Raw genomic sequence first — 13,185 nt, forward strand, 5'->3', positions numbered from 1 at the left:
ACTTCCTCTTCCCCTATCACAGAGGACATTCAAATGATGTGGGATATTGCTCATAGCATTGTATGAAGATAAAAGTCTGATTAGTTATTACAAACTCCGTAACCAAAATCCGTAATAAAATATTTTCTTTAAAAAAAAAAAAAACACAGCTTTGATGGAAGTTTCTTAGGATTTTTTTTTTTTTTGTTGATAAAATCTTAGGAAATGAGAAGAAATGATTTCAATAGATGGTTGGAATTTAATATCCAAATCAAAGGTGCAAAGAATTCATACAATAGAATGTGAATGGAAAGGAGGAACAAGAGATCTCAGCTAGGCTCTACTACACTAACCTTAAGCAAGCTGCACTAGCAGCTTTTGTCGACATTATTCTAATTTCCCTGAATGAGATTTGAAGGGCTTTCATCCGACGATAACAGTTGAACCCGCAAAGGTTTCATAGAAAGAACACTTCATTTAATAAATTGTAAAACACAATTTGAGAACAATTTTCAATTTATCTTTTATAACAAAATTTTAGAACTACCTAGCTTAGTTGGTGAGCCGTGGTGCGCTTCATGCCCATGCTCACCAGGAGGGCTGGTACTTACCCAAGTTTTCTGTACTGCCACCCTGCTCCCCTGAATGGCCGGTCCATGTGTTTGGGCGCAGGCTGTGTTACGGCACAGAGCAGATCATCCCTAAATATATATAACCTCCCAATCTCCCAAAAAAAAAAAAACAAAAAACCAAAATTTGAGAACAACTTTCAATCTATCTTTTACAATGCTATTTCCCCGAAAAAGTAGTGATGTCTTAGTCAATGATAGACTTGACACTCATATAGGACACTAGTTGTGTCGTATGGCTGGACTTTTTCATCATTAGTGGACCCAAATATTCTAATCATGGACAATTGTTAAAACTAGATAAATTTAATTTTCAGGCACATTTTTTATTTTTCGTTTAAGTGAATAGATTTTTTAGAGGAACTTTCCCTTCACCTATGGCGAAGGAAGTATTTTTCACCATGGATATTAATGGGGGCAAGATGAGTATCAAAAAGTAGAGACTGTCATTTTAGACCTTAAATTAGTGGGGGAATAATAATGACATAAGATTGTGGGTGAACCATTCTCCACGGGAGAAGGAAAACTTGTATGTATTTTCTTATGTCAAAGTTCAAGTAAAATGAAAAGGATAGAATTTTCCTCCACTAATAGAGGATGGGACACCCACTACCTTAGGGTCTATAAATCTCTATAGGATTTTAATATTTTTTCAAAACACCTTGATGATGCCCTCTCCTTCCCATCCTATACCCGTGGTGAATGGAATGGAACCCCATTCACCATTGGAGGAGGAAAACTCTATCCAAATCAAAATGACATAAAGATAAAGAAAAAATCAGAATCTAAAATCACCTAGAGAAAAGGGATTCAAATATTTTGTCCTTTTAAGGGCAAGGGGGTACATGATTGGATTTGGCACTCAAAAAATTTACACATTGTCGACCTAGACAATACACTACTTCAAAAACAAAAAAACGAAAGGAAAAGTTCTCTACGCCACTATATGGCTATACCAGCAGCTTCTATCTCCTTTCTCCTTCCCGCCTCCTTTATTGACCAACTGTGCTCTTTGATGCTCTCCTCACCGACACCGATAGCTCATAGAACCTTCTCTTACACACAAAAGGTTTTTCCCCAATGACAAAAGTATAGGTCTATTCTCTAGGCCACTATGTGGCTACACCAGCAGCTCTCTCTCTCTCTCTCTCCTTTCTCCTTCCCGCCTCCTTTGTTGACGAACTGTGCTCTTTGATGTTCTCCCCTAAACTGATAGCTCATGGAACCTTACCCATAAACAAAAGTTTTTTTGTCCATGACAAAAGTATAGGTATATTCTTGAAAGGGTAAAGCTGTTTGTAAGTTGTAACCGGATTTTTTTGTCCATCCCATTTTACTTAACAGATTTGTAAGATAAAGATTTTTTTTGTAATTTCTCCCTCCTCCATCTTCCCTTCTCGTCACCGGCTCCCCTCTCCCTCGCCGGCTCCAACTGTTGCTTTGGCTCCGAATCTCTCTCTCTCTCTCTCTCTCTCTCTGGCATTGGTTCTACTAATTCACACGCAAATTGCCCCACCCAGTCCTCCTCAAGAACCCTTCACCATTTTTGAACTCTTCTTTCTCCCATCTTTGGAAATTTTATATTGATAATAAAATATAATTTTGTTATATTAAAATTATAACAGATGCATCCATAATAAAATAATTTGCTCCTGTGAGAGAGGTTGTGTCATAGATGAAGATAATTCAGTTTTAGTTGCTCGTCTCTGCAGAGAAAATTAGATAGACTTATACCAGCATCAAAAGCACCAGGGCCAGACAGATTATTGGGATCATTCTTCCATTAGGTTTGGGATTTAATCGACCTTGGCATTGTATAAACAATTCAAGCTTGTTTCATTAATGGTTCATTTTCCCAGAAACTTAATCAAACATACATAGCTCTCACGCAGAAGGTGGAGTTTCCATCGTCTATTGGGATTATAGTCCTACCAGTCTCTATAATTTTGCGTACAAGATTATTTCTCGCATCATTATCAATCCCTTCTTCATAAGTTTTCTCATTCAACAAAAGTGGATTCATTAAAGGGCACCATATTCAAGACAATGGCTTTGTATGCCATGAATTTCATTTATCACTGAATCAATCACAAGAGAAAAAGGCAAATTAGGTATCATGTCCATTAAATTGGACATGAGCAAAGCATATGATAGGTTCCAATGGGAATTCCTTAATAAATCTTTCCACCACTATAGTTTCTCAGATATTTGGATAACCAAGTGATGTTTTACATCGAATCCTCCCAATTGGCCATTTTATTGAATGGCTCCCACCTTCCCTTTTTTACTCCATCTCGAGGGTTGCATCAAGGAGATCCTCTTTCTTCTCGTATATGTTTGTCATATGTGTAGAAGTTCTATCTTCCCATCTCTCCATCTTCTTTAGTAAAAAGTGTAGTAATTGTGAACGTATTTGAAGGAACATCGAAGCCATTTCCCATATAGCTTTCTTGGATGATCTAATTCTCTTCGGTTGAAATACTCTTCAAGAAGCCAGAGCCTTTTCAAAATGTCCTTGATTATCCAAATTATTGAGTGCAGCAGGCAAACACATCCTAATCCAATCCACCTTTTCCTCCACGACCCAATACAATTTGTCTTGCTTCCAATTTCATTTTTCAGCCTTGAAAAATCTGGACTGCATTAGCAGGAGTTTTTTCTGGTCCAATGGTGATAAAAGATTAATATCTATGGTCAACTGGGCATCTATCTGTAGATCCAAAAAAAAACTGGGGGTGTGATCCTTAAGCTATCAGTGCTCATGAACAAAGTCTTATTTTCAAAGAAAGCATGGGAGCTCCTACAACCCTCTTCCTTATGGTGTCCCCTAAAGAAATCTAATTGTTTTCCAACAACAGATTTCATTCATGCTCCTTGTCCCATAATGCTTCTTAGGGATGGAATCAGTTTTTAGAACTCAGGAAATCCTCTTAACAGATCTTTTTGATCCATAGATACTTGGATTTCATCTGTCATCAGCTCCTTACCTGATCCCACAAGCAACTTCCAACACAGTGGTCGACTTAATGGATCGTCTTTACCACTCTTGGAATTGGTGGCCTAATGATATAGCGCAAGTCATACCGTCCATTCCAATATTTTTTTGTGGATCTGATTGTCTGAAGATTCTTTTATTTGGAACCTCACTGCAAGCAGTATCATTCATAGTCTCTTCAGCATATTGGATGGCTTTGTAAGTTGCACCTTTCTCCTCTTAATTGCTGAGTATATTGGGTACTTCTATGCTTACATTGTTGAAGCCTTAGCAGTTCGCCAAGCTCTCAGCATTGCATTTCTATATAGCTGTGTAATTATTGAAGGGTACAATCTTATGATCATCAATTTGCTTAATCATCGCTCGTCTACAGTTCCTTGGAAGATTGCTCATATTATCGATGACTGCATTGCATTATCAACATAGTTCTCCCAAGTTATCTTTTGTCATACATATTGTCAAGGGAACTCTGGCAGACGCTCTTGCATCATTTGAGTCTAAATTTAGGAATTTTGTTATCTGGAACCTGTCTCCCCCTCCATTCTTATCCTATTTACTTTGATGTTTATGGTGTGATTTTACCATGCTCTGTTTCAGAAACTTTGACATTAGACATTAAATTCTGAGATGAAACTAATTGGATTCTTCATGGAAAGTTAGATTATTAGCTCAGCTTCATAGAACTGTGAGGGAGATATTGGAAAACATTCGTTCATATATCATGTATCATCCATGGAAAAATTGACTGTAGCAACTATGACAAGACTATACAGTAAAAGTAAAAGTAAAAGTAAAAAATGAATAAGTAAATAAGGCTGAAGGCAGTAGAAACCAGATTGGATGCACTTTCAAACACAACACTACAAATCACTTGTGAGAAACTCCCAAGTGTTTTCTAACATGATAGCGAAATAGGCATTGGTGATATAAGTGGTAGCTGAATTTGCTACAATTAACAGTATTCCAACAAAGTTCAAAGAGAGCCCATACAACAGTAACATATTTTCTAGTGAATCAACTGTGCATTGGTTGTCGGAAGCTGAAACAGAAGAGTTTGACTGAAATGATTAAGAAAGCAGGTGAAATAGGTGGTAACACAGTAAATGTTTAACACAAGTGATTCAGTGAAAACTGAAACCAGCAATTATGTTGCTTTGATAAACCCATCTAATAATTTAGTGTAGAACCAGTAAATCAAGAGAAATAGGAAACTAATAATCAGCACTTCATTGATCTCAAACCATCAAAGTATGACACACTGAGGATACAAAAATTAATAGAGGCGGTTGATGCTGAATCCAATTTTACAAAAATAACAGACCCTGTATTAGGAACCTTCTTTTCTTGCCAATCTAACTAAGACACATATTTGATTGTGTCTAAGTTCATTTCAAACTAACTTTCATGTCTAAAATTGGAGCCCCAAATTAATAAGATGAAAGCTTTGGCTGGCAGGAATTTAGAAAGGAATGTAACATGGGAAGGTACAGTTTCCTTTTAACTTTTTGTCATGGAGAGAAATATCCAAACGAAGAATCAAATAGAGGAAAAACAGTCTTCTCCATCATACATATCAAGCATGAGCTTAGAGTTCATTGAAGAGTTCTTGGTTTACTCCTCTTAAACATAGAAATTCTCTTAAACAATATGATCTAGTATCCACTCAAAGGGAAGCTAACATACATAATAATCTCCCCAAGCAAGACCAAAAAGCATGCACTTTGATAAGAATGCCTATTTTATGAAAGGGAAATTAAGATAAATCATGGGAAAAAATAATTCAATGAGCACACTATATTTTTTATGGGACTAGATATCATTTATTTTATCACTCTTCGGCATTGAGTACCAAAACTTTTCCAAGATCTATTAAACTGCAAGAGAACAAAAAGACTGACCTAAATAACGAGCTGAAATTCTTCTCTGAAAAAAATAATATTTGCTAAATTCGTCATAGGTCCATTAGTCAATATAGTAATTTTTTGAGTGAGTTTATGATAATCCTGTCCAGAGACCCGCTCAGCCTCACGTTTGATATGATAGACCCACTTACAGCCAACCAAATTCATAGTGGGTTGAAGACTCCATGTTCAACGGGGGAGGCTGTGGGGGAGATTATGGTGCCGGAGGATCAATGTGTAATGGTGAAGGCGGGGGTTGGAGGGTGAAGTTGGGGACATGGGGGTTGATGCAGCCATGGCAATTCAATTAGAGATGCAGCAACTTGGAGAGTCGAACAAAGAAAAGGAAAAAAAAAAAACAAGAACGTAGGATCAGAGATGCTCGGTGGAGCTAAAGAACACTGATACCATGCCAACTTGGAAGATTTGTTTCATTGATTGTTAGCTCACGGTATGAGTAATGGTTATGTACACGGTCAAGAGACCTTACAGAGATAGAATTGTTTGAATACAAGGAATACGAATATATATACAAGGAAACTAAAGTTCACAATAATCCTCTATTATGAAGTATCCAAGAAAAACATGGAAACCGAATCACACTACAACTGTCAATAGTATATATCATGACAGGTTCAAGTCCATGAGAATTTTTCTTTCAATCCCAATGTACGATAAAATGTTTAGGCAACCGTGAAGCAGAATATAGTGACATGACTATCTTATGTATATCAGTAGGAGATATGTTAAGAGAAACAATTGTGCAATGGAGGAGAAAACTAGTCCTGGAGAGATGAAATCTGAGAATAACAAAGATGGCAAACAGGAAGAACATCTTTTTCAGGAAAAATTGGAGTTCTCAAATGAAGTTCTTATTAACTTTTATCGAAGACTTAGTAGTATTTACCAAAGACAAACAGAAGACAAATAAGGAAATCAGTGAATATAAACATGATCAACAAATTTACTGCAGAAAGCATTCCCTTGCCAAGAACGTACAATCAAACTAGTACTCATCCAAAACACTGATGAATGAAATAAATAATTATTGTCCCAATGGTGGTGCAAAAGTAAAAATAAATTCGTGCAAGTGATGATAACATGCATAGAAACAGCAATGGGAACTATTACTGAAACTAGCAAATGGTGGTGGAGATTTGATTGAGGATGGATGGCTTAGATGATCGATCAACTGTTGGCATGCCAATAATGACAAACAATAATTGGAGAGCAAAGGTATTGATGACAATAGTGTGGAGAGCTATTGATGGATGGTTGAAAGGATGCCCCTCCTTGTAGTTTGAGCTCTTTTGAATAATAGTTGAGAAAATTCCCACATGATCCATGTCACGTTTTCTTCATACAACCATGGCCTGAACCCATAGCCTTGGGAGCTCCTCCAACTGTCAAATTAGCCCCCCCCCCCACCAAAATCAAACTCACTTTGTTTATTGTTTCTGTCTTAGCTTTTCCTTAAGATGCAGGATAAAAATCTTTCTAAATGTTGCCTTGTTGAGTGCTCTTCTTTGATACTTCTTGGCGGTGAGCTAAAGCAAAGAAAACCAACAAAAACCACCATGTTAGCAATAAGATTTATATAATAAATAAATGAGGAGGCTATAGGACACAGATTTTAGTCATATAATTACAGTGGATCTTGTTTTCTATCTTTTCTCTTATGATCGTGTTCCCTTTGATACCTAAGCAAGGAAAATCAATAAAAAGTACCAATGTCAGTAATAGGATTTGTGTAATAATTATTATAGGAAGAACAGACTTGAGTCCTATAAAGTTACCATGGGAGGTCTTCTTGTCTCCGTTGAGGGACTCCTGTTGGGATCCTCTCTAACCTGGGGTCAGACTTGTTTATTGTGGTTATGATTGAGGGTATGTGTTTGATCTTGTCCCAGTCAATCTTGTGCATATTGAGCCTGGAATTGAAGCTTGAAGGCATATTGATATCAAGTACCTTGAGGGTGGTTATACCCTTCAATCCATTAGGTACCTTGTTTAATTTTGAGCATGAATGAATAGTCAATCTTTCAAGTCTCAGCATCCCCCCTGTTATTTCCCACAACAACATTTGGCGCAGACCTATAAGTTGCAAGTCTTCAAGCCTCTGAAAACCTCCCATGGAGCAAACCATTTTGTCACCCACATATGAATCATCTAATAATGTAAGACACCTCAAATATGGTAGCCTCTCTAGCAATGGCATAGGATCTTGCTCCAAACGGGAATAACCCAGTGTTAACTTAGCTAGGTGTGGTGGGAACTCATGGATGTCAGGCAACTTCTCTAACCTTCCCTTCAAAGACAACTTATGAAGATGCAGATAGCTTGAAAACACTAATCCTTGGAATGTTTGGCAACCCTTGTCCAACCACAGAGACTCTAGGCACTCAGGTAATTCAGCCAATTCCTCTTTTTCCATGTAATTACCATATAATTTCAGTTTCCTAAGATTCTTCAGGTTTCTCAAGTGTTTCCACCCATTAAGCCACAAAGTGTCAGTATTCAACTGGGAAAGGGTTTGGAGGGCACTTGTAGAGACATCATTTGCCTGTTTTGGAAGGTGAATTTCGGAATCCACGCCCACATACAGATGTCTCAATTGTCTCATCTTCCAGATAGTGGCTGGTACTTCAAGCATTGATTCGCTTCCATCCAAGGTCTGTAGATTGGGGAGGTCACATAAAGTGGATGGAAGACTTTGGTTGATAGCACCTCTTAATCCTAGGTACTTCAATTTGACAAGTTCTCCAATTTCATAAGGAAGTTTTGATCCAAGCCCCGGAAGATCCAAAATTACCAAGAATTTAAAAGCTCCACACAGACTATGCCAGTCCACTTCATGTACATTTTGGAAGCTAATTAGAGTATGGATACGTTCATTGTTATGATTCAGAGAGAATTCACCATGGAAAGCAAGTCTACGCACTCTGGATGGAAATGCAGGGCCTGCTACCTTTTCATTACAGACATATAAAAAGTTACCTTCCATAGCTTTTGAAATGGAGAGATCTCGCAGAAGATCGTGAATGCGGCATGACTTGATCCTTCCATCAAACCTCCTAATCACTGATTGAATCAAGCTCCGTTGGGTTAGCTCGTCCAAGCAATCATCTGCTGCATCTTCGAATGCTTCCCGACCCCGACGTTTAATGAATCCTTCTGCTACCCACAAATTGATCAATTTGCTTGTATAAATTTCATGGTCTTCTGGGAAAATACCGAAATAGAGGAAGCAAGACTTGAGATAGTCAGGTAAATCATTGAAACTCAGGGCTAATATTTTCATACAAAGATTGTCATCTTGAGCAAGCTGCCAATTCATGCTTTGCATTACTGTCTTCCATGCTTGAACCGTTTTCTGTTTCCTTAATAAGAGACCTCCCATTACTACAAGAGCTAGAGGTAACCCACCACATTTTGCTACTATTTCTCTGCCCAAACCCTCCAACTCTGGTGGACAATAACTACTGCTATCGATGATTTCTTTATTGGGGAAAACCTTCCTTGAGAACAATTCCCAACTCTCGTCCTCATCTAGGAAAGGTAGCTCATGAGCGGGTGTCCTCGCATCAGCATGTATGGCTACATCTCTATTGCGAGTGGTGATGATTATTTTACTCCCACTGACCCCATCTGGCAGAGCTTCCTGAAGCTCATCCCATGTTCTTGTTTTCCAAATGTCATCCAATACGATCAAGTACTTCCTCCTCATCAAGAACTTATAGAGTTCCTCCTCCAACTCTTCTTTATTCATCTCCTTCAACTTCAGTTCAGGAAGCCCAACTCTTTTGCCTATATATTGGAGAAGCTCTTCAACTACATATTCTTGGGATATGTAGATCCAAGCAAGACAGGTGAAATTATTTCTAACACGATTATAGAGCTTCTTAGCAAGAGTTGTTTTACCGATACCGCCCATCCCAGTTATAGAAACTACGCACCTGCGTTCCTCCCGCTGCAGCAGTCTCGCCTCCAACAATTCTCTGTCTTCCTTGAAACCAACAAAATCTGGTTCCTCAAGATGAGGGGAAGATCGCCTCCATTCTTTCAGGCTTTGTCTCTCATAATTTTTCCCTTGTCCCTCTGTGTCAATGTTTCCAATGCCATAGGTTGACCTGCTCTCAGAGATCTCATGGATTTTAAGCCTGATCTCTTGTATCTTTTTGCCGACCTTATGGCGGGTTTTGAGCTTCTTTAAGATAGAAATAAAATTCCTGAGATCACAACCCTTCCTGCCTGTGCCACGGTCTTCTATTTCGAGGTTGAAGGTGTCCACAACATCCTCTGCCATGCAGGCCACCTCCCTCACTTCTCTTATCCAATTCTTGATTCTTTCATCATCCTTTGCTTTGGCTTCTGCATCTTTTAAGAAGCTTTGCATCCGTCTCAGCTCTCTTTCAATCCACTCAACTTCATCTTTAACTCCATATAGAAGAGATGCTTCTTCAAAAAGCTGCTTACCAAGAAGCTCACCAAGACTTCGAACCACCGTAGCAAGTGCAACTGCAGCCATAGCTAAAGCTGTAATAATTCAAGATCTCTGGTGGTAGGTAGGCTGGGGTTGAGTCATGGCAGATATTAGGGAGCTGAAGAGCTTTTTAATGCTTTTTGTATAACTCAGTGAAGCAGAGTTGTTGGACTGTCTCTCTCTCTCCCTTGACTGAGTGCCTTCGAGATGAAGAAAATAAGATAATAGGTAACAGTGGTTGGGTGGACGTGGGCGACCGAAGAACATTCAAATGATGATGTGGGAAGGCGGCTTCTTACTCTGGCTCTCCTCCAGCCGTGGCGGGAGCTGAAGGGTCCAGCGCAGCAAATACCGGGGGCTCTCTTGGGTTCCACCTGTAAAATGATCAAAACCCTCGTTGTTTTGCTGGGTTGGACCCTCCAACTCCCACCACGGCTGGAGGAGAGCCAAATTGCCAAACTATTACAGTATGAGTTAAATTACAAAAAACATATCCTTATTGGTTCTCATGTTATATTGCCCATATAATTGTATGTAGGGTATAAAAATCTGATTAGTGATTAACCCAAATCCGTAATAAAATATTTTCAGTTTCTTAGGAAATGAGAAGAAGAAATGATTTCAGTAGATGGTTAGAATTTAATATCTTATAAATTTTGTTTGTAATTTTCTTGGTTATAAGTAGATGCATTCATAATAAAATATATTCTTAAAAAAAATAGCGGAAGAAGGTGGGTGCATTGCTGGGGTGCCCACCTTGTGTCTGTATCTTTCACACCTTCCAATAGGAAAGGACCACCCAGTCCCTCCTATCTATCCATCCCATTGGGCAAGGCCGTTTACGTATGTGGAGTGGATGGCATGTCCAATCCTTACAAAAACAAGAACTTTGCTTAAAGTTCTTTAGAGAATGAGAAAAAAAAAATTGATTTGAATAGATGGTTGGAATTGAATAACTTACAATTTTTTTTTTGTAGTATGCCTGGTTTACAAACAGGCGCATCCATAATAAAATATCTTCTTAAAAAAAAAAAAACTTTGATGGAAGATTCCTAGGGAATGAGAAGAGGAATGATTTGAATAGATGTTTGGAATTTAATATCCAAATCAAAGATACAAAGAATTCATACAATAGAATGTCAATGGAGGGACATTATCTATTTTTTTTTTGTTTGGGTGGGGGTGGTGAGGGAACTCTAGCATAGATGAGGAGGAACAAGAGATCTCGGTTGGACTCTACTACACTAGGGCCTTAAGCAAGCTGCACTAGCATGAATGAGATTTAAAGGGCTTTCATCCCATGATAACAGTTGACGCGTATAAGTTTCATAGAAAGAACACTTCATTTATTATTCGCTCCATTTATTTTGGCGAAAAATTTTATTTGGAAATTTTTTCACGATAAGTTTTATTTCGTAAATGTAAATATTTACATGTTAAAAATTTTACTAATATTGGAAACAAACGAACATTGTAACACTTTTCAACATTTAAAATTTTACATTTAATTTTTTTTTAAGTGAAAATTTTCAAATAAAAATTTTCAGGTAAAATTTTATGTCAAAACAAACAGAGCATTGTAAAATAAAATTTGAAAACAACTTTCTATTTGATCTTTTACAATGCTATTCCCTCGAAAAAGTAGTGATGCCTTATTCAAGGATAATTACACGTCACCCCTGGTTTTCAAACGAAACTCGATCATCCTGGTTTAGACTCCAATATGACAAATTAGTTTCACTAGTTAGTTTTATCTTTGTTAAGTGATGATGTCACCAATTAATTAATTTAAATCCCTAAATTACCCTTGACCAATGTTGAAGATGAAGGAAGGATAGTATTATAAATTTAATTCTAATGTTTTAGTACAAGGGTAAAATAATCCTTTTACATAAATAACTAACAACAGACTAACACCGTTACTATAGAGGGGGTGATTTGAGTTTTTTCAAAAATCAAGGGGTGATCTGAGTTTCGCTTGAAAACCAGGGGGTGATGTGTAATTTACCCCTTATTCAATTATATAATTGACATTCATATAGGACACCGATTGTGTCGTGTGGCTGGACTTTTTCATCATTCAGTGGACCCGAATATTCTTGTCATGGACAATTGCAAAAATAGACACATTTAATTGTCAGGCATTTTTAAAGTGAATAGATATTTTAGGGGAACTTTCCCTTAACCCATGGCAAAGGAAGTATTTCTTCACTACAGATATTAATGGGGGCAAGATGGGTATCAAAAAGTAGAAGGTGGCATTTCAGACTTGAAATTAACGGGGGAGTAATAATGATCTAAGATTGTGGGTGAACCATTTTCCAAGGGAGAAGGAAAACTGTATGTATTTTCTTATGTCAAAGTTCAGGTAAAATCAGAAGGACTATTTTCCTTGACCCATAGAGGACAGTACACCCACCATCCTAGGGTTCATAAACCCTTACAAGGTTTTAATATTTTTTCAAATCACCCTTGCAATGCCCTCTCCCACCCATCTTGACACCCACGGTGGATGGAGGAAAATTCGGTCCAAATTAAAATGACATAAACATAAAGAAAACCAGAATCTAAAATCACCAAGAGAAAAAGGATTCCAATATTTTTTATTTTCAAGGGGAAGGGGATCTATGATTGGATTTGGCACTCAAAAAATTGACAAATTGCCTACTTAGACAATACATTATTAAAAAAAGGGGTGCTATTATCTGTGCCACAGCGCAGGCTGCGCCCAGACACATGGGGTGGGCACAATGACCACCTTGCCCTCCTGAGTGACAGGCCCATGTGCCTGGGCACAGCCTGCGCTGTGGCACATACAACATTCTCCCTTAAAAAACAAGAGGAAAGTTCTCTAAGCCACTGATGTGGACTACGCCAGCAGCCTCTCTCTTTATCTCTATCCTTTCTCCTTTCCACCTCCTCTATTGACAAACTGTGCATTGATTGGTGCACTCCCCTATACCAATAGCTCATAGAACCTTTTAAAAACGAAAGTTTTTTTCCATTAACAAGAGAAGGGAAAAAAAAACTCTTTGGGGGGAGTGTGTTGCCTGCTCCCAGACACTAAGGGGGTAAAATGATCGCCCCGTCTCCCATAAAAAATTAAATTGCCGCTCATTGATGCTTCCACACATGTTCTCTTTGACCCGTGCGTGCTCAAGGGCCACACTCCCTCGCTGGAAACACTTCCCCAAAACA

At 38.1% G+C, this 13,185-nt stretch overlaps 1 protein-coding gene across 1 annotated transcript; it reads right to left on the reverse strand.

The window, feature by feature from the left end:
* Positions 1 to 7,149: 7,149 nt before the first annotated feature.
* On the reverse strand, positions 7,150 to 10,085 carry LOC122665747 (toMV resistance protein Tm-2(2)-like). The gene is made up of 2 exons (XM_043861888.1): positions 7,301 to 10,085; positions 7,150 to 7,204 (listed from the first exon to the last, which is right to left on the reverse strand). The coding sequence occupies exons 1-2, from the start codon at positions 10,030 to 10,032 to the stop codon at positions 7,150 to 7,152; spliced, it is 2,787 nt and encodes a 928-aa protein (XP_043717823.1). The 5' UTR covers positions 10,033 to 10,085.
* Positions 10,086 to 13,185: the final 3,100 nt, after the last annotated feature.

Source organism: Telopea speciosissima, chromosome 6 (assembly GCF_018873765.1).
Source record: "Telopea speciosissima isolate NSW1024214 ecotype Mountain lineage chromosome 6, Tspe_v1, whole genome shotgun sequence".
NCBI lineage: Eukaryota > Viridiplantae > Streptophyta > Magnoliopsida > Proteales > Proteaceae > Telopea > Telopea speciosissima.